The following is a 21,845-nucleotide window of genomic DNA, read 5'->3' as shown; positions in this document are numbered from 1 at the left end:
GCTGTGTGTTTGTGTGCCTGCTGTGTGCATGCTGTGTGTGTGTGTGCTCTGTGTGCGCGTGCTGTGTGTGTTTGTATGGTGTGCGCGCGCTGTGGTTGTGTGCTCTGTGTGTGTTGTGTGTACGCGCGCCGAGTGCGTACGTGTGCTGTGTGTGTGCCGAGTGTGTGTAACTCAGCCATGCGCTAGGGCACCTTCCCAGCACGGGCCAAGCTCCCGCCCTGCCCGCGGCTGGCTGGGTGCGGATGGCTGCGCGGGGTGCGCCCTGGGCGCTGTGCAGCCCGCAGTCTGCCGGGGCCGCCGGGGGCAGCAATCTCGGGTCTCTCTCCAGGGTAGTCCGGGCCTGGGTGGAGCCGCCGCAGCTGATTGGCTGAGCGGAGTCACAGGGCCGGGCTCTTATAGGGGCGGTGGTGCCACAACCTGGTTACTCGCGGCGCTCCCAGGCGAGCTGCTGGTGGTTCAGGTCTCTGCTGTGCCGCGCTCCGGCCGCCGCCGCGGTTGCGCAGCGCCGGGCACCCGGGGCCAGGCGAAGCGAGGCCAGCGGAGCGGAGCTGGGGGAGAGAGCTCGGGTTCCCGCCCCCGCCCCAGCCCGAGCCCGAGCCCGGGGGACTGCCGGCCCGGCAGAAGCATGAGGCTGGGCGGGAGCGAAGGCACCTGGCGGCGAAGTTGAGCGCAGCCCTCCACTCCCGTGCGCCCGGCGGGGAGCGTAGCCTGGCCGGCGGGCCCGGCCGGTTCCTACCCTTCCCTCTCTGCGTCTCCTCCCCGGCTGCAGCCGGAGCGGCCTCCGCCTCCTCCTCCTCCTCCTCCTCCCCTGCCCGCAGCCAGGCCCCAGGAGGGAGAGTCCGGGGCGCTGGGATGCGTCTTCCCCCTGCCTCGGCTGCCAGTGTGGATTGTAACGCCCGGCTCTGCGCGTTGCGAGGATGGCTCGCTTCGGAGACGATCTGCCCACCCGCTATGGAGGCGGCGGTCCGGCCGGGGCTGGAAGAGGGAGCAGCCGGCAAGGTGGTCCCCAGCCCGGCCAAAGGATGTACAAGCAGTCGATGGCTCAGAGAGCCAGGACTATGGCTCTCTACAACCCCATCCCCGTCAAACAGAACTGCTTCACCGTCAACAGATCCCTCTTCATCTTCAGCGAGGATAACGTTATACGGAAATACGCCAAGAGAATAACCGAATGGCCATATCCTTTTAACCTGGGGGGCAGGGCGCCCGCAGGGCCGGCTGAGTCTGGGGCGAGGAACGCCTGGTCTGTGGGGGTGTGTCAGGGCGGCGGGGGCCTGTGATCATCTAGATTTGGGTGTGCCCGGTCGAGATCCCGGTGTCTGGGGTAACGGGTGTGTGTGTGTGTGTGTCTGGGAGGCAACTGGATTGGGGTATAAGGGAGGTGGGGCTGGGCTGTAAAAGAAACGTGCATGTGAAATGCCTGTATTTTCTCGTGTGTGTGTGTGTGTGATGCATGCACAGATAGACCCATTTCATGCTATTTACACCAAGTACCAAGGGATCTGGAAGACAGCTGAGTGTAAACTGTGGTTCTTGTTTTAATATTGTACTACCCCCACTCCAGCCCAGGTGGGCTAATGTAAGGCAATATGATGCCATGTTGGCATTTATGCTAGAGTTAGGGACACCAGTAACCAAGGGCTCCCAACAGACGCCTCCCCAGTACACAAGCATTGCAGCCTATTTTTTAGCACCCCGCCTTGCCCAGCAATGACTGTAGCTCTGGTTCTTTGAATCAGGAACCATGAATAGCTGGGATCAGGAGATCCTAGGGCTGGGGTTTGGTTTTGATATGCTCTGTGGCCCGGGGAGGCAGGACATGAGGAGATGGTCCATCAATGTGCTGCAAAAGGGGCAGAAGCTTTTTATTCCAGTATCGGCTCCCTGGCCAAGCGATCTGCAGAGACCTCCCGGGACTCTGCTTCTGTTGTGATGCATGCAGTGGGAAGCTGAATCCCTGGCAAAGGGAGGCAGGCTCTTCCTCCAAGGTTCGTCTCAGGTTGCTAGGTTGTGTGCGTGCAGTGTGTGATGTGCACCAGCAGGAGTGCATTGCACTGGGGAATCTCAGGGGAGCCTCTTGTTTTCTCTTCATCTGAAATCACACACCTATTAATCCTTGGCTAGCAGCAGCAAGGCCGCCACCCTGCTTCCTAGCAACCCTTCCACTAACCACGAGCCCAGCTCCTATTCACACCGCCCCAGCTGCAACTCCCAGAGTGGCTGGTGGGCATGGAACACACTGCTTTGGGGCCTATACGTTCCCCACGATTGGGATGCGCAATGATCCAACCTGGACTAACAGGTAGCAAAAGCCCAGGTGGCAGTTATAGCATGGCCTTTTCTGTCCCTAGACTTACTTACAATCTTACCACCTCCTGCTCCTTTACTATAAGGGAAGGAAATTTTATGAACTATAGAAATCCCTGAGTCGGCAGGAAAAGCAAAGCCACAAAATATCTGCAAAACCCCTTTATTTGGGGGCATTCCAGCTCATTCCAGAGATGAGTTAAATGGTTGGTGTTTGCCAAGGATGCTCTGGGTTGAATTAGGTGAACTGCTCCATGAAAGGACTAACTTGTGGTAAAACTGCTGGGGTAGACAAGCCTATGTCCTTGCCTAGGGGAGCTCTCCATGGTGTTGGAAGTGTCACCAACCACTCAGGGCTTCTCTTGTGCTCATGTGTAGGAGAGAGAGATTTCCATGACTTTACTATCCCATAGCTGGTTTCTTTTCTGCAACCATACAAAGCACTGAAGATCTTTCTCTGCTCTTTGGTCTGGCATGACCATCCATCAGTAATTCATATTTCAGACCTACATAGACCTTGAAGTCCAAATTCTCTAGCTTGTCACTTATTTGCATAGCATGCTCAGATTTAAATCCCAGATAATTACTAAACCATAATTGGGTGGAAGACATCAAATTTTAAAATCTCTTGGGAGTACTTAAAATTGACACTTTTTTTTTTTAAACTCAAAACTCCCTGTTTGCTTTTGAAAAAAGATGGAAAAACTCTGGTTCTTAAAGAAGGGAATTGATTTCTTTAAATCCTCCCAAAGGCACCGCTAAAAGTGAGTGAGGTGTGACTTAGAGAGAGCCTGGCAAAGGGTTTCCAGAAGAGACCAATGCCACTTGAACGATCAATGTCTGTCTGTATGCATATAATGAGGATACATGGGATTATTCTTCTTGCTGAAATTCTTGTCTCAGCTCATTTCTTCTTTAACTATTGACCCCACTCCATTTGAATATATGATTTTAGCTACAATCATAGCCAACTGCATTGTTCTGGCTTTGGAGCAGCATCTACCAGAGGATGACAAGACACCTATGTCAGAGAGATTGGTGAGTTGCATTTATTTATTTACGCTTTTCCTATTCAGTGATTAAAGAGCACCTACCCATCCAGTATGGGATGCCTTAGAAGCCTTTTAAAGATAGATGTATAAGTAATCAAATCCAGTAGTACTCTAAGATGAAAGCAAATAACCAAGTCCCAACATGAATATAACACAAATAAATTAAGCTCTCTAAACCACTCCCACCAGAGTTACATATCACTTCTAGCCTGTTCTGCCCATCTTCTTAAAGTCACAAGAGAAAAGTCTGATCCCATGAAGACCAACATGCTCAGGATGTTATGGACCAAGGTGGGAAGGGAATTCAAGGGCTCAGTACTGTATTTGGAACTGAATGACTCTCTTTGGTGAGTCCCCGCCCCCACCAATATTCTCCACAGAATACAGAGAGTTTTCTTCTCTCTTTAGAGAATATCTTACTGAAGAACATTGTAGGAGGCCTCTCAACATTAAACTCTTAGGATTGAGAAAATGTTACAATGTTGCCAAAAAGAAACTACTTACAAAGAAAAAGAATTACCAGCAGGTTTTATGGCAATGAGCCAATTTACATTATTTCAAATGAAAAATAAGAACAGCTTCAAAATGAGCCTTTTATTTCTTGTTGCCTGATTTAAAAATGGGCATTGTTTGGCTTCCTTTTTTCTTACTCTGTGCTATTTGGATCAGCTTCCAAGCTAGAATGAATAGATATTGGTGCCTGTTTGGTGGGGGAATAAATCTGAATCCGCCGGTGTTGTGCATGTATAAATTAAATGATGCAAAATAAAGTAATATTAAGGCTCAAGGCCAAAAGCTAGGAAATTAAGGAGATGCCAAGCCCTGGTTGTTAGTTTCCTGGACTTTGCAGTGTATGATCTCTAAAATAGTCCATTGCTTTGAGCATTGTTGATGAGCTGAATAATTCAGTAAAAGGAATAACATCGTAGGTGGTGGGACTGGAGAAGTATCCAGGGGCATTTATTTGACACCCATGTTCTTATGCAAATTGGCTTGCTACTGTCTGTTTGTATTATCATCGTGTTTAGGAGCCCAAGTCATGGAGCAGGAACCCATTGTGCTAGGTGCTGTAAAAAGCAGATGTACTTCTTTAACAGTAGATGTATTCACTAACTCCACTACTTAAGTATATTGTGGCAGGGTCAGGCCAGAGGGCTCCTTCAGGGGGAAGAAGAGCAGCCCAAGGAGGAGGAAAAGGTCTGCTAAATAGAAGCAAAAGGTAGAAGGTAGCAGGGTAATCAGCAGCAGCTGGGAGGGAGCTGGCTAGGGCAGATTGGGGCCAGCTGACTCCACTACTGGCTTAATGGAGGCCTTTAAAAAGCCTCCACAGTTGCAACATAGAGGGAAGGAGAGAGTAGGAAGAGTGGTGTAGGAGAGACAGAGTGAAAACAGAACAAGGCAGACCTGCTTTGGGCCAGGATAGCAGAGGAGGGAGTTCCTGGAGCAGTGGCTGGGTTCCCTGCCTTGGGCACCTGTTGCAAGCCCTAGTTCCTCGGGGGAAAATTGGTGAGACACTGAACCAAACAGTGGCCTCGGGGAGGGTAGGTTATATATTTACTGGAAGAGAGAGAAGTGGAAAAACAGGCACTCCCTTTTTTACTATACTCTATTATTGCATTGCTATCAGGCTGGGGACTTATAAACTGGGGAAGGAGGATTTTGTGATGAAAGCCCTGGCTGGGATCATGTGACCTTAGCAAAAGTTTTGCTTCTGTAAAGATTTAGTTTGGGATGAATGTTGTATTTTTCCCTTGGCGTTCCTAAAAAGGTGAACCAACAAAGGGGCAAATGGCTTTTCTAGCCTACCCCCCCGCATCCCCTGGAACTCTTCAGTTCCAAGCAACCAAAAGGCACAATTAGCAGATCTTGTTTTATTCCTATCTTTTTCTAGAGCCAAGAGACTGGGCAGAGGGGCTGCAGGGAGAGTGAATAGGATTCTATGCTATGGCTCATGCTGAGAGGAGCATTTTATTGATTTTCCCCCCCCCCCCCCCCCCCAATCACTTTGACACCTTTCCTCAAGGTTCCTCAGTGCAGGAATCGGCGAGGTAGCTGTGTTAGTCTGTATCTTTGAGAACAACAAGAAGTCCTGTGGCACCTGTATAGACTAACAGATATTTTGGAGCATAAGCTTTTGTGAGCAAAGACCCGCTTCATCTGATGAAGCGGGTCTTTGTCCACAAAAGCTTATGCTCCAAAATATCTGTTAGTCTATAAGGTGCCATAGGACTTCTTGTTGCTCTCATAATAGGAGGGTGGTTTTTTTTTTTTGGGCGGGGGGGGATCCTTCTCTGTTGCTGTCAATAACACTCCTTAGTAAGTCAGTTTCTCTGCCATGTCTCATGAGACTTTTCCAGTTCTTTTGTGTGAAGTGCCCAGCACCAGCTCTTTGTGACTGATGGAGGAAGAATTGGGCCATGGGTTTCTGACCCACTGGGCGTGGACAACAATGTCTCAAAGGAGAGGTCTACACTTTGGTAAAACATTCACAGCATGACTGTGGCGGGCCCAGGTTCAGCCAACTCAGGCTTGCAGGGCTTGGGCTGGGGGACAATAAAATTGCAATGCAGAGGTGTGGGTTCAGGTGAGAGTCTCTCTTGAAGTTTTGTGAGGAGGATGGTCCTCAGCTTGAACCTGAATGTCTATGCTGCAATTTTATAGCCCCGAGCCCTGCAAGACCAAGTGAGCTGATACAGGCTCTGAGACCTGGAGCCACTGTTGTTTAGCACCATGTGGGCAAATATTCGGCCAGCCTTTATAGGGATGTCTGTGCTGTATTTTTGAGCCCAGCAGCCACACTGAGTTGTGAACCTGGGTGCACAATTGTTGGACTGAGGTCTCACAGCCCTGCCAATTAATTCATGTTGTACTACACAGATATTTTGACTTGGGTCTTTGGCTTGAGCTGTGTCCACACTCAAACACAATGGAGCTTGGATCCACCTGCCTAGCAGGATTCTAGGACACAGGCCCCACATGCCTAATGATTCAAGGCAGACTGATTTGTGCGCTCATGGAAGTGGCATTTGGGCTCTAATCTAAGTCTGATCCCAGGTTTAAAGTATGTCTGCACAAGGATGAAATACCCTCTGCGTGGCCATGGCTGGCCAGGATCGTGTAACTTGGCTTTGTAAGGCTCTGGTTGTGTGCAAAAAAACAATCCCTGTGTAGGCAATCAGACTCATGCTAGAACCCTCCACCCTTGCAAGGTCCCGGAGGAGGCATCCTGATCTGACCCTGAACGTCTCTAGACAGCAATTTTTCAGCCCCAGATTTCAAGCTCTGTGGGAGAGTGTGCATTGTAGATATGCCACAAGGCCATTTTAATTAAAGCATTTGAGAGACCTAGCTAAGGTTGCCGATGAATTTCCATTCCAAATGCCTTAATCTAGAATCGCTCTGCTGTTTGGAAGTTTTATTGTCTTTCACCCTCAAAGTGTACTGCAAAAAATAAAGTATAGCTAATGAGCAAAAAAATCCGCCCCCCCCCCCAAGTTTTGTGCAATAGATCACAACCAGGACTGTGCAGAAAATAGTATTCTTGTTACATAGAAATATAGAACACTAGAACGGGAAGGGACCTTGAGAGGTCATTGAATCCAGTCCTTTGTCTTCATGGCAAGACCAAGCACCATCTAGACCATCTCCAATAGACATCTGTCTAACCTGCTATTAAGTATCTCCAGTAATGGAGATTCTGCAACCACCCGAGACAGTTTATTCCAGTGTTTAACTACCCTGTTGTTCCACAGCAATTTCCCTGTCTCTTTTTGGGGAATTGCAAATCTCACTTTTGTATTTAAGTTATGAAAATAAAACATTTTCATTAAGTCTAAAGTGTTTCCATTTCAACCTTTCTGCCTGTTTGCACTTTGTGAAAATACACTCCAAATGGCACAATAATGGCCGTCCTACGGAATAACTCTACTGCTGTGCTAGCACTGGCTGCCCTACTCACTTCACCTGTACTCCTGTGACCCACTATTTGGGTCTTTACAAGGTGTGTAGGAAGAGCTAATCCTATCCTGGTTGACTTTTGTCTGTATATTAAAGGCTGGTTTTCTTGGCTAGATTTGCCTAGATGTAAAGGATCTTTATTCCTCTGGCATGGCAGTTACATGCAATTTGTAGCTCTGTCACACAAGCAGCTCATAAAAGTGGGTTGCACTTATGTACTGCCATGGGGCTTCCTTCTGGTCATGCTTTTCCTTCATATGGCCTCTCCAGCTCCTTCTGGCTCGACTTTGCTCTGCTAGGTGTGCGGCATATGGATCACAGTGTAAATAATGTCTGCACTTGAGTGTAAAACACAGGAGGGTTCTACCTGGTGATGCTCTGGATGACTCCGCATGCCTGGTATTTGGGGACATTGCTGATGGGAAGGTGGGGCAGAGCTGGCTGCTTTGTAATTCAAAGCAGCAGGTTTGTAACTTCACTAATGGATTTCATTCTTTATCCCAACTACAGGCACTCAGTGCAGTCACATGGAAGCTGCTCATATTAACCTTTATTTGTACCAAGCCTCTATTTACCAGCACTCCCAAACCTATTAGATTTGTCATCCAGAGCCCAAGGAATGACATTAGGAACTGGACTGGGAATAGTAACTATCCAGAGTCAGAGCTTGTTTCTGATCTGAAATATATTCATGAATCTGGGCCTGGCCCAGGCATGACTATCTGCAGGGAGTGATCTGCTGGCACAGCTTTCACCAACTTCCCCAGCAGAATTATGCCCTGGTAGGGAATGATGCAAAGGTCTACTCTGAGCACACAAAATGCCACCCCAATGTCCCATCAGGGTTGTGGATCCCCACTTCAGGAAGGGCTGAATGGGGTTATATCAGTGGTCCCCAAACTTTTCACATCACCCCTCTCCACTTTTATTCCTCTCCATCCTTTCCTGGGATCCACAGCTGAGAACTAGGCTGTGTCCCCCAGGTGAGCAGGGGACATGGACAAGGGTGTGAGGGCCAATGGTGGGGGCAGAATTGGAGGCATAGTCAGGCCATGGTTGGGGGCCCAAAGCGGAGGGTGGGGCTGGGGCCAGAAGAGGAGCTGTGGATGAACCAGAGTCCAGAGTGGAGCCACAGACAAGCTGCAATTGGAGGCAGAAGCCAAATCGTGGCTGGGTACAGAGCCACAATGGCTGTGTCTACACTACAAAAATAACTATGAAGTTGCTTACCTCAAAGTACAAGTTGAGCATCTACACATACCCTACTTCTAAGCAGGGCCCTACTCCATTCCTGGGAATGGAGGAAGGACTTCAAAGTTGGGCTCCCTACTTCAAAACTAACTTCAAAGTAAGGGAAAATGTGTGTAGACTCTTTGCTGTGTACTGCAAAGTAGTGCCTAACTGCCAAGTTAGTTCCTAGTGTAGACACACCCAAGTGGGATGAATTTTTGCCTTCCATTTGTTAAAATGAATTGTCTGCAATCCAGTCATAATGTTTGTAAGTTATTCCAAGATTCAACTTATTTCCTCAGACAGTAAGTCTCCATTTGCAAATAATATGGTCCCAGTATTCACAGTCCACCCTGGTCTGATTAGCCTATGTGTACTGCACTTGTGTTTCTGTTCCCTGACTGGATGGTGTTTTAAATCACCAGCCTGGAGAAAATGTTACCTTTTACAATCAAACCTCAAATCTGAAATTTTGCTTTTGTTGGATATTTGATGTTAACCCCCCTCTCTCATGAGTATGGGCATTCCAGCTTCAGATGCACACAGATATTTGTGTCACCAAAAAATAAAAAAAGAATCTCAAACATGTTGAGTCACAATCTATTTTTGAATGTAAAAAAAAATTCATGGAATGGTTTTTAGTACAGTGTCCTCAGGTTTGGCATATTGGTTTCCACATATGAAGAATCTTCAACGTTGACTATATCAGTTTGGGCTGCATGAAAGATGAGGCAAACACAGAAATGTGTCTCTCCTTGACCCCTCTATTTTTTTCTCCCTTTCTTTCAGGATGATACTGAGCCATACTTTATTGGAATATTTTGTTTTGAAGCGGGTATAAAAATCATCGCCCTGGGGTTTGTTTTTCACAAAGGCTCTTATCTCCGAAATGGCTGGAACGTGATGGATTTTGTCGTTGTCCTTACAGGGTAGGTGACTGTTACCATTTCTTCAAGTTTGTTAAAGGATTAAGGTGGCTTTGTTTAATATTGTCTTTTAACCGTGACTCGGGGGAGAGGGGCATTTGAAATATGTGCTGTAGTGAAGTGGTGCCTTGCTGAACTTATTTAATTTAAATAATGGCAGTTTTGTTGAATGAGCTGATCTTGAAATATATTGTTGGAACTGAGCTAAAAGGAAGGTGTGAAGGTCTGAAGACTGATCAGAGTACACACTATCATACCTTGCCCAGATGCTCTGAGACAGCCATTTTCCCAGGTTCAAATTACCATTAGGCACTCAAACTCCAGTTACACTAAGCCCTCGACTGAGATTGTGACATAATTTCACAAAAAGGCAGACTCCATTCAGACCCAAAGCACCTTCACAAAGGAAATGGGTGATATTTGGTCTTGGCTGAAACAGCTGCAACTCCAACAGCCTCAGTAGAGATGAAGCTGACCCCTTCCAAAAAAGTGACTTAAAATGGGAAAACAGAAAGAGGCTGAACAACAAGAAGTCCTGTGGCACCTTATAGACTAACAGATATTTTGGAACATAAGCTTTTGTGGGTAAAGACCCACTTCATCAGATGTTAGTCTGTAAGGTGCCACAGGACTTCTTGTTGCTCAGAAAGAGGCTGAGTGTTCTTAGAAGGTCTGCAGCTAAAAATTCTGTTTGTGCTCCCTGAAATGTGTGATATACATATCTAGTTGAAAATGTTTGTTGGGTTTTCTGTGTTGTACCTATGCTGAACATTATAACAGTTTACATTTGTCCCTTGCCATAGTGTGTTTAGTCAGTGAGTGATTTTTTATTTTTAAAAGTAACTCTTTGTTTAAAGAGTAGTGTGCATGCACACTAATCTATGAATTGTAGCTTTGAAGTCCATAACAGATATTCAGGATTTTCAAGACCTATTTGAGGACCTGATCATACAGTCTTTATACAAACAACCAACTAATTTCAGTGAGAGCTTTGCCTGTAGAAGACTGCTGAATCAGCCCATTAGTGTTAATATCTACTTGTTTTACATACCCTGCGATAAGCACCGACTATGGGGAATGTACAGTCTTTGATGACTATCCTGGCGTGTGATGCGGAATGGAGTGCTATTAGGAAAGAGCATGAATATATATGCATTAGATTCATCCTGGCTGTAATTCTATTTGTTATTCAGTGTACCATGTGATATGACTGTCAAGATGTTGAAGAGAATTTTAATGCATTAAGAAGAGAATAAATGTGCAGGCTTTGATTCTCCTGGTGTGGTATAAATCAAGAGCCTCTTCACTTAATCTAAAAAAGGCTCATATACTGGGAATTTGTTAAAGGGGACCAAGCCAAATTAATGCAATTGCTACAATCACTGATGATAGGATGTATTATGGTCCTATTTCTCATTGTACTCTTACAAAGAAAGAACAGACCTTGACTCTGGAAAGCCCTTAAACTTAAATTCATCCTTACTCCACAAAAGCACTTAAGCAATTGCTTAAGTCTGACTCCAAATGTCCTTATGCTTGTGCTGACTGCTAAGGGTACAAGGGCTTTCTTGCATACATATGCTTTTCTGAATAGCGACCATATTTTGGTTTATAAAAGCAGTTTTTTTTATTTAAAGAAAAACTTAAAGACCCAATTGCAAAATCAGAAAGTTGTGTTAAATACTGCCCGATTGTGACTGAGTAGCTACAGTTTATGGAGCACTCCTGGTGCGTGCCGTGCTTACGGAATCAAACATGCATGTGTCATGCTGTAGGCATGGCATGGTCATTTCATGTCTATATTTTCTTTTGCAAGTATTCTCTGAATATAATTGTGTATTATCAGTTTGATTAGCTAGTTGTAATAAGGAATCCGGTCGCCATCTGCAAACATATAATCTTTTGAAGTACAAGCCTATTATTGTCAAGGCTTCTGGTTTCCAGGGGTGATGCTAGCTGGGTTGTATTGAAGTTGTCTTGTATACAGACTTACCAGTAGGCAAGCAGTACAGGGAAGACTTGGTGCAAAATGAGTGACGTTAAGTACAACAGCCACTTCCAGTGAAGAAATTCACGTAATCTATAAACACTACAACTTATGGCGCCAATTCTTTGGCATGGTGCTTAAGTGCCTGCAGAACTTCAAGCTTTGAAATCAATGTGGCTGCTCATCGGCTTAAAGTTAGGTGCGTAGTATCCATGCCTTGCTGAACTGGGCCTTAACTTAGCAAGACCAGGATGTTCTGAGGGGGGAAAAAAGGACTCTGTGGGACAGAAGTGGTGTTGAAAGACATAACGGCCATACTGGGTCAGGCCATAGGCCCATCAGGCCCAGTATCCTGTCTCCTGACAGCGGCCAATGCCAGGTGCCCAGGAGGAAATGAACAGAACAGGTAATCATCACGTGATCAATTCCCTGTCACCCATTTCCAGACTCTTGGAAACAGAGGCTAGGGACATCCTCCATGCCCATCCTGGCTAGCAGCCATTGATAGACCTATCCCCCATGAGCTTATCTAGTTCTTTTTTAAATTTTACTATAGTCTTGGCCTTCATGACATTCTCCAGCAAGGAGTTCCACAGGTTAACTGTGTGTTGAGTGAAAAAATATTTCCTATTTTTTGTTTTGTACCTGTGACCTTTGACATCATACAAGGTAGTAAATTGATTTTTCTGTGAAGACTCTTGTGCTCTGGTACATACTTCCTAGATCAACAGGTTCTTTTTAGCTTAACACTGTAGCCACATTGTTCTAGGCTATCAGGCAAGGACTTGAGGGTTGTTTGGGTATCACTGGCCACTCAGATATTTTTATTGCCCCCCTCCATCTCCCAATAACTCGTATACACAGGAAGCTTTAAGCAGGATTATTTTGCCAGAGAGATCAGTGTGACATCCCTATTAGAGAACCTAAAAGAATGGTTGCTGATGAAGAATGTTTGCCAATAAAAAAAAAAACTAATACTTTCTTCAGGGAAGGTTTTGCTGTTTGCTGACATGAATTCAGCCCGGATTCTTTTGTATTAAAAGTAATCAGTTTATTTAAAAATGCTCATGCTGTGGTGTGTGTGTGTGTGACAATCAGAAAATAAAAATGATACACAATAGTAATTCTGCAGCTGATGCAACATTTCATATATTTGTAGAATGTGTGTTACAGTATTACTCTTGCTGCACTAATTTTGCAAACTATCATTGCCAAGTTATTTTCTTCTTACCATATGTACAGGTGCTTTGTGAGATGGATTAATTTCTTTTCTATGGAAAGGGGACAACAGACAACCCCTGCATCTTTCCAGGCCCCTCTCATTGCACAAATAAAACAGATGACTCCATTCTGATCCCAAGCACAGAACAAAGCTCCTCTGCAAATGAATTTTAAATTTATATACGGCTTTTTTTTTTTTTCCCCCAGGTTGTGAAAACCTGTTATGTTATACAGAAAATTCCTTACGTATACATACACAGAGAGACCCTTTGTTAATCCTGTATTCTTTGGAAAGATAAATGATGAACGCTGGAAAACCTGATCTCATTTTCAGCTTTCGGCTTAAACCCAGAAAAGCAAAAAGCAGCTTTGCTCTCATTAGCTGTTTCCATTGGGAGAGGGCTAGTTTGTGCTGTGCTTTTATCAAACCCACCCTTTGTGTGAATTTTCATATGAGCTGATCACCTGTCTCAACAGAGTCTGCAAATGGCCATACCCCTTTCTCTGCCTCTTCTCTCCCACAGTAGAGTTCTAATCCTTGCACATTTTTGACATTGTTGCTGGCTGCCAGCAGTGATGGATGTTTTGTCTGTCAAAATTAGACATTAGAACTTGTTAATTAGAAAATAAATCACGGTTCTGGTATCTGCAGCCGGGATCAATATCCTATTGAACTAAACTGGAGGCTAATAGATTGTGGCCTAAAATGGCTTGTTTTATCATTCCAGAAAGCACTCATGCAGTGTCTTACCGTCAAAGTGCTGTGGGGTCTCTTTCTCATTTACTTTCAGGAAAGCCTGATGACTTGCTGTTAACAAAGACAAAGGAAACAAATAGATTTCTGCTGGTCAGAAAACTTTCTTTCCCCTGAATTTTTTTTTTTTTGGTTTGTTTTTAAACTTAATTTGCAGACAAATACTAACCAACATGACATTGTCATGACGTCAGCTGCTATATTAGAAGGAGCTACAAGTAGTGGAAAAACAGCTGTTATTTGACTTGGATATTGGTGTTCAATGTGTGAGGGCAGTTCCCATTGTTCTGGGGAGTGGAGTTTTACCACCCGCTAAACACCTTGTCTGATGCAGCAGTATCTTTCCCAGAGGTTTGGTGTAATGTTCCTGTGGATCAGGCCCTAATTGAAAGACAGCTGAAATCAGTGAAAAGATTTCAGTTGACATCTGTGGCCTAAGAAATGTCCTTAATGAGGTGCACATGGCAAACTCCTTCTACTCTACAGAAGGAACCTGTTGGGTGAACCTTCTGCCTTTGCTTTCAGTTAAGGACTAGTTGTTGCCTGCCATACACTAAAGCTTGTGCACTAGCTTCAGAACTTTCATCCATTTTAAATTGCAAATACTAAAAGGAAACATTGTTTCATTCTGTTGTCAGCTGAGCAATTTCGCATAGTAGTAGAATGCCAATGTAGGGAAACTTGCTTGCCTCTACTTGAGCATTCTGCGCAGCAGAAGGCAGTGATCCTCTCACCCCGTGTGGGAAGACACTACATGACATTTGTCAGTCTATGTTCTAGCAGAGCTGTGTCAGTCTTTGCTTCTGGAAAACACCAACAGTAGCTGGGAAGGCAATTCTTTCTGCACCTGGGACCAGCCTGACGGTCCTTGATGTGGACCTGGCTAGTTCATCTAATTATATCACCAGCTTGATGCACTACTTTTGTAGCGGGGTGTGAAAAGCAGCGGCTTCAGCACTTCAGTCGTATCAAGTCTGCTGTACTTAGGCCAGGTCTCAACTAGGTCTAAAAGTCAATCTAACAAGTGCAATTCCAGCTACGACAGTTGTGCAGCTGGAATCAACATGTCTAGAGTGATTTGATTTTTTTTTTTTCCGGACCATCCACCCAGCGGGAGGTCAATGGGAGAGAAGTTTTTCCCTGTTGACCACCCTTACTTCTTGCGACAATGATGAGTACCAGGGCCGACTGTAGGGCCCTGATGGTTTAATCTAGCATGTCCCCCCTTGATGCACTAAATCGAAGCCTGGAAGAACAGCCCTGGACAAGCTGATCTTCCAGGAATTGTAGACACCCCTTTAATACTGGCTTTGTGCTTAGACAAGAAAGTATTGCATAAGCAGTAGAAGGCAAGAGGAGACTAAACAGAGTTCCCTAGTTTGATGTAGGGTCCAGTGGCTTGTTCAGCCACTCAGGAGAAATTCAAACACTAAGCACCTGTTTAGTAGAGCACCCACCTCTAGGTTTTGTGTAGAATTGGTGGTGCATATTCACACATGCACATTAAAATTTATTCTGCATGTGGATGGAAAAGATCAGAGAACGTTGGTCCAAACCCGATTTTTCTTATGAGTTCCTAAGTCTGGCAATTATTAGGAGGAAGGTACACAAATTTTCAAATGGCAAATGTGTAGTAGTGTCTTGGGGAGCTCTGATCACATTGCATGAGCAGGAAGTCCTTGTGTTGGAGGTTCATGAATGTTTGACATGGGGGAAGTGAAGAGAATTTATAATGTGGTAGGTAAAAATGAAAAATGAATTCCTTGAGGTGTAAGTTGGAATGTTCAAAGCTGCTTACTAGATTTCCATGTGCAGTTCCTGTTAGGCACATAGAAAACGAGGAACACACAATCAGTGACAACTTTTGAAAAGCATCGCATAGGAATTCTTTGGCAGGAGGAGGGATAGAAGTCAGTTCTGCAAGGTAGCATTCACTTGCCTTAGGCATCACACCCGCTTTTCTCTTGTACTTCTGCCTCATTCACTACACACCTTCCAGCTTCTGCAACAAACGAGCCAGAGTCCTGTAGATGACTGCATTTCTCACTGTACCATGGAAAGCATAGTACGCAATCATGTAATTAAAGACTATCAGAAGATATTCAGAGGGTGGGGCAAATTGAAGTAGCACAGGCAATGTTAAGCCTTGATGTGTTCTAAACTTTGATTGCTTGACTTTTCAGCCTTAGTGGCTTTTTTAATCTAGTTTTGGTATGTAATATACATAGCCAAGGAGATATGTATGAAGAAAATCTTTCACACAGAGGCTTTTTTTACATCATTGCCTTTTTCCCACATTTTCCCAGAGTCCTACTATTACTTGGAGCAGGGGTGGGCAATAGTTTTTCAGGAGAGGCCACTTCAAGATTTTTGGTAAGTGGTCAAGGGCCACACTTTTCTGTGGAGCGGAGGTGGGGTCTGAGATAGAGGATGGGTGCAGAAGGTAGCTCAGTTTGGGCGTGTGGGCATAGGATAGGGTGTGGTGTCTGAGAGGGAGTTTGGGTGAAGGAGAGGCCTGTGGCCAGGGACAGGGGATTAGGGTGCAAGGTCTGGGAAGGGGTGTGGGTGCAGGAGGGGGTTCTGGCCTGCAGGAAGGGCTGTAGGAGGTGGTGGAAGGCCTGGAGCAGAGTTGGAGGGGGCAGAGGCAGGCTGTGGGGCAGAGGCACTTATCCAAGCAGCTACCTGCCATCAGCACTCTCAGTTGGGCTTTCTTACCTGCCAGCCCTAGTTCACTGGCTGTTCCATGTGGCTCTGTAGGCTGGGGGGGAGCTTCCTGTGCTCCCCCACCCCAGCAAAAATCTCTTAGCTCCCATTGGCTGGAAACTGACCAATGGGAGCTGAAAAATTATGCTGCACTGCCCCCTCCCCCCAGTGCAGAGAACCACAGTGCACAGCCAGATGCTTTGAGTGATGCTGCTCCATGCTGCAGGGCAGGCCGTGGGCTGTACTAAAAGCCTTGGCCCCTGGGCTGTATCTTGCCCACCCCTGATTTAGGATGTATTTTTGTGGATTATTCCCATGGCACTGAGCTCACAGTGTTACCTCTTTACTGGGACACTGTTTTATATTTATGCAAAAAGCTTGGACTTGCATGTCTGAATGCAGTTGCCCAGGCAATCAACGTCTGTGTGTGCACAAAGGACTCGACTTAAAGAAATTGTTGGTACAATGTCTGAGGCTGCTTTTGACAGCATGCACCCTGGATCTCTGCTTTAGGAACCTCCCACCAGAAGTGCTTTTGGGGCAGAGGGACCAGAAGAGGGGGGAAAAGCAAATTTGTGTGTGCGCTTTCCACATCTCCAGCAGAAGGCAGAGCTGAGCACAGGCCTCTGTGCAAATAGATATTTTCACAGGAACAGGCTTACTTCTTAGTAATTTATTGAAAAGCCAACAAGGAAGCATCTTTGTATAACTGTATTGTACGGGGGATGATGGTTTCTGGCTGATTTCTATTAATGTTGTGGGTGAGTCACACTAAAAGCAAAGCCTATATAGAATTCAGTAGATGTCTTGCTCCCTCTTTTCAATTTCTTTCATGCTATTGTGATGGATAGTGACTTTCTAGTGCAGAAGAGCTAGTGGCATCTTGCAGAATGAAAGCAGATAAGAAATGTGACAGGGTGAGTGCATGTGATGAGAGTCAACAACTTGAGGCTTGCGGAAGAAGAGAAGCTAGTGAGAATGGTGCAGGTGCTAAATGAGGAGGGGAAAGGGTATGGACTGCTTATGAACATCAATAAAACAAAAACATTGGTATTTGGAGATAAGGAAATAGGAAAGAAGATTAGTGTAGATGGGATTGAACTAGAGAACATAGAGAAGTTCACATATCTGGGAAGAAACATAACATATGATCGAGCCTGTAAGAAGGAAATAGTGACTAGAATAGCAAAAGCAAGCATGAGTTTGAAGGCAATGGATAAGATCTGGAAAAGCAAAGCAATTAGCTTAGGAACAAAGCTCAGCGTCTTGAAAATGTGCATTCAGCAGCATGTTGTATAGATGTGAGACATGGATGATAACAAAAGATTCAAAGAGGAGGATATTGGCCTTTGAGAGGAGTTGTTATAGAAAAATCCTGAGAAAATAGGATGGATGCAGAAGGTCACCAATGAGGAATTATGTAGGAAGATACAACCGAAAGAGAACCTACTGCAGAAGGTTATACAACGTAAGTTACAGCTGTTTGGGCATAGCTGCAGAATAACCAACGAACAAAAAGTCAAGTCCCTGGTATTTGGCATAATGGATGGGTCGAATAGGAGAGGCAGACGCCACAGAGAATGGAGAGATGATATAGTAGATTGGTGCGGAGCTAGTCTACAGAAACTGTCACTCCACACTGAACAGGGAAGGATGGAAGGAAACAGTGAGAGGGGCATTGGACACCAACAGGCGCTGAGCCCATGGTGGTTGATGATGATGATGATGATGAGCTCCACGTGTAGACATAGCTATAGAATAGCATGATACCAATTTATACTATTAGAGGGTCTGTCTGGCTTCAAGGGGAGGGAAACGTGAACTCCATGTAGCTTCTTGGGGAACATTGAATGTGCTTAACCTGTGACATTCTAGGTACCACCGGTCTAAGTGGTGCAGCTCCCCTGGGGTCGGTGGATTGCCATGAGGGTGCAGAGCTCTGACCATGCAGATCTGGGGCTTTAGTTTGAGCGAATCCTTGCCAGGACCCAAGACATTTTAATCCTTTCTTTTCTCTGGTATTTCAAACCTGGAGCTTCTGCCTGCTCCTTCTCCTACGCCCCTCTCTCGTGGCAAGGAGTGAGTCTCAGGTGAAGATCTCTCAAAAGGGAATTAGATAATGAGCTTAAGGTGCTTTTGTTTTGTTTTATTAGCAGCAAATACTAGAGGCTCTGACTACCTGGGCTGTGAATAGATAAATAATGGGCCTTATGCAACAATGAGCAAGAGTGAGGAGGCCTGTGACAAATGGTACTTTTCCAAAGAGAGGGAGGAAACACGACAGACACATTTTTTTCAGATTTCCATCTCCTGCTGATTTCCATGATTTTGCCTGTTAACATCTTTTCTGAAGCCTTTTCTGTTAGCCAAAAAGAAACAAAATCCCCCTCTCCCTTTCCCCACGATTATAGCTGTGACATGACTGGCAAGCTTCCGCCTCTTTCGCCCACAGACCTTGCAGTTGGGCTGCTTGCAAAAGAGGAAGGAAAAAAAATCCATGAGCAAGTGAAATAAAGGCCTGTTCCCCCCCATAGGAATAGGGTCATTGTCAGAGCTGGCAACATGGGCTGAGATCAGGAATCCAGGCAGCCATGGTACACACTTTGTAGCATTAAAAGGGAGGCTGGGAACAACAGAACATCGTCTGGACTGAGTCAGTTAGCCAAAGAATGTCAAGACAATGGGGGCTCGGTGTTGTGGGGAGGTTGGCTGTGCTCTGCCCCAAATTGTGGTATTCCATAAATGCTGGCTAATGCAGCTATCTGTCCTCTAGGAAGACAAAAGAGCTATTGTCTGCCTTGGTGGAAGAATCTGGTCTCATGAGAATTGCTACTCTCTAAAAGCAAAATGTGCTACATAGGTAACTAACTCAGTGTTGCAACTAACACGGGGGGAATCCAGTATTAGGCCTCATATTAGGTGCTGCACTTAGGAGGGAATAATCTGTTTCACACATACAGAATGGGAAAAGACTGTCTAGGAAGGAGTACAGCAGAAATGGACCTAGGGGTTCTAGTAGATCACAAGTTAAATATGAGTCAAGAGTGTGATGCTGTTGCAAAAAAAGCAAACATGATTCTGGGATGCATTAGCAGGTGTGTTGTGAACAAGACGCAAGAAATCATTCTACCGCTCTACTCTACGCTGGTTAGGCCTCAGCTGGAATATTGTGTCCAGTTCTGGGCACCCCAATTCAAGAAAGATGTGGAGAAATTAGAGAACGTCCAGAGAAGAGCAACTAGAATGATAAAAGGTCTGGAGAACATGACTTTTGAAGAAAGGCTGAAAGAATTGGAATTGTTTAGCTTGGAAAAAAGAAGATTGAGGGGGGACATGATAGCGGTTTTCATATATCTTAAAGGGTGTCATAAGGAGGAGGGAGAGAACTTGTTCTTCTTGGCCTCTGAGGAGAGAACAAGAGGCAATGGACTTAAGCTGCAGCAAGGGAAGTTTAGGTTGGACATTAGGAAAAAGTTCCTAACTGTCAGGGTGGTCAAGTACTGGAATAAGTTGCCAAGGGAGGTTGTGGAATCTCCCTCGCTGGAGATATTTAAGAACAGATTAGATAGATGTCTATCAGGGATGGTGTAGATAGTGGTCGGTCCTGCCGTCGGGGCAGGGGACTGGACTCGATGGCCTCTCGAGGCCCCTTCCGGTCCTACTGTTCTATGATTCACACATAAAGAGAATGAAAAATTAATGCTAATTTAGGGCTTGTCTACACTACCAAATTAGGTTGACTCAAGTTAGATCAAAGTACAACCACCAGAATAGTTAAATTGGCTGTTAGCGCCCACATGAGCCTTCTCCCGCTGGTCGTGAATGTCCTCACCAGGAGCACTAGTACCCACTTTGCGCTTGTGGGGCATTGAGAGCAGGAGTGTGGACTGCTGACAGCTCACAGCTGAAACCCTCTAGACTAATGGCTGACAGAGGGAGCTGAAGATCAGATGTGAAAAAATAGCTGCCATGAATCTGACAAGAATGTCAGTTTTGCTGTGGGTAGGCTCCCTGCTGTGAAATTGAGCCCCCTGCTGGGCTCACACACCCGGTTTTCAAGTCCTGGGACCTGAGGGGAGGGTTTGACAGCCACAGCTCCCATTGCCACCCTCTGGTGAGGGATTGGGGGTTGCAAGGAGGATAGCCTGGATGGTTAGGTGAGCAGATTTAAGAACAGTAAGAAGGACTTTAGGTATATTGGGGCAAAAAGTATCCTGACAGCAGCATTGGTCCATTGCTAGATGGAAACATTCCAATTATCAGTAATAAATAGCAGAAAAGACAGAAGTACGCAAGAAATATTTCTGCTCCGCATGTGAGGTAAAGAGCAGATGAGGTCACGTCATACAATAACATGCTTGCCATCCTACTGGTATCTCAGCAGAATATAATATAGTAGCTACTAAAGTTCCACACTTTTAAATACACAGGTCTGGATAACTTGCATCTAAGAATTTTAAGGGTTGACTGAGGATCTCGCCACTTAATGTTGATTTTTATTTTTCCATCATGTCTTGGAACACCTGGTAAGGTCTAGAAACCTGGAACTAAGTCAGTGTTGTGCCAATATTTAAAAAGGGTGAATGGGATAACCATGATAATTACAGTCTAGTCAGTCTGACATATGAGCCTGGACTTAATAATGGAGAGTCTGATATACAACTTGATTAGTATTATTGTACTCCTTTAATTTATTAATCAAGAAGACTTTCTGGAAAATAGATCCTATCAAACTAGATACTTTTTGTAGATGAGATCACAAGTTTGGATGATAAAGATAATGTTGGTGTAATGTTAGACTTTGCTTTAGTATGTGACATTTTGCTTAAAAACAAAGTAATAAAATTACATGGTGCACATTAGGTGGAGTAGAAGCTGGCTGACTGAATAGGTCTCAATGTATAATTTATAAAGGTATGTTTCTAGTGTGGTCCTGCAGGCACTGGTTCTTGGCCACGTGCTATTTAACATTTTTATTAGTGACCTGCAATAAAACATAAAATTATTGCCAAAGTTTGTAGATGACCCACAAATTAGAATCACAGAACAAAGACCTAGTAGGGACCTTGAGAGGTCCTTGAAGCCAGTCACCTTCCTTCATGGCAGGACCAAGCACTGTCTAGACCATCCCTGATAGATGTCTGTGTAACCTGCTCTTCAATATCTCCAGTGAAAAATTGTGGGCTTGGTAAATAACAAAGAGGACAGATCACTAAAACTGAACAATCTGAATCATTTATTAAACTGGGCACAAGGAACCATACATGTTTTAATATAGCTAAATGTAAATATGTACATCTAGGACCAAAGAAGGTAGGCTGTGCTGACAGGATGGAGGACTCCCTCATAAGAAAAATGTGAGGGTTATGGTGCATAATCAGCTTAACTTGGGTTTCTGCTAGGAACACAAAGGCTCGTGTTGCCCTCTCCTGCATAAACTCCTGCGGAGTTAAAGGAGAGAGATTATTTCACCTCCGTTGAGCACTGGCATGGGAGTTGCTGTCATACTGTGTCTAATGCTGGTGGCCTTAGTTCTAGAGGGATATTGATAGAGAGGGTTTAGAGAAGAACCATGAGAATGGTTCAAGGGCTAGAAACTCTGCCTCTCAGTGAGTGGCTCCAGGAGCTCCATCAATTTAGTTTAATAAAGGGAAGGCTAAGGGGTGATTTGATTACTGTCTAGAAGTACCTACATGACTAGCTTAACT

At 45.1% G+C, this 21,845-nt stretch overlaps 1 protein-coding gene across 1 annotated transcript in view; it reads left to right on the top strand.

Annotated features, from left to right (window-relative positions):
* Positions 1-917: 917 nt before the first annotated feature.
* The window catches only part of CACNA1B (calcium voltage-gated channel subunit alpha1 B), a 502,106-nt gene continuing 481,178 nt past the window's right edge, over positions 918-21,845 (top strand). Inside the window, exons 1-3 of the mRNA XM_075015705.1 lie at positions 918-1,177; positions 3,240-3,345; positions 9,336-9,475. Of these exons, the coding sequence (XP_074871806.1) occupies positions 918-1,177; positions 3,240-3,345; positions 9,336-9,475 (506 nt within the window). The remainder of the gene's footprint in view (positions 1,178-3,239; positions 3,346-9,335; positions 9,476-21,845) is intronic.

This window comes from Carettochelys insculpta, chromosome 21 (assembly GCF_033958435.1).
Source record: "Carettochelys insculpta isolate YL-2023 chromosome 21, ASM3395843v1, whole genome shotgun sequence".
Classification (NCBI taxonomy): domain Eukaryota; kingdom Metazoa; phylum Chordata; order Testudines; family Carettochelyidae; genus Carettochelys; species Carettochelys insculpta.
This window is presented reverse-complemented; position numbering and strand designations above follow the sequence as displayed.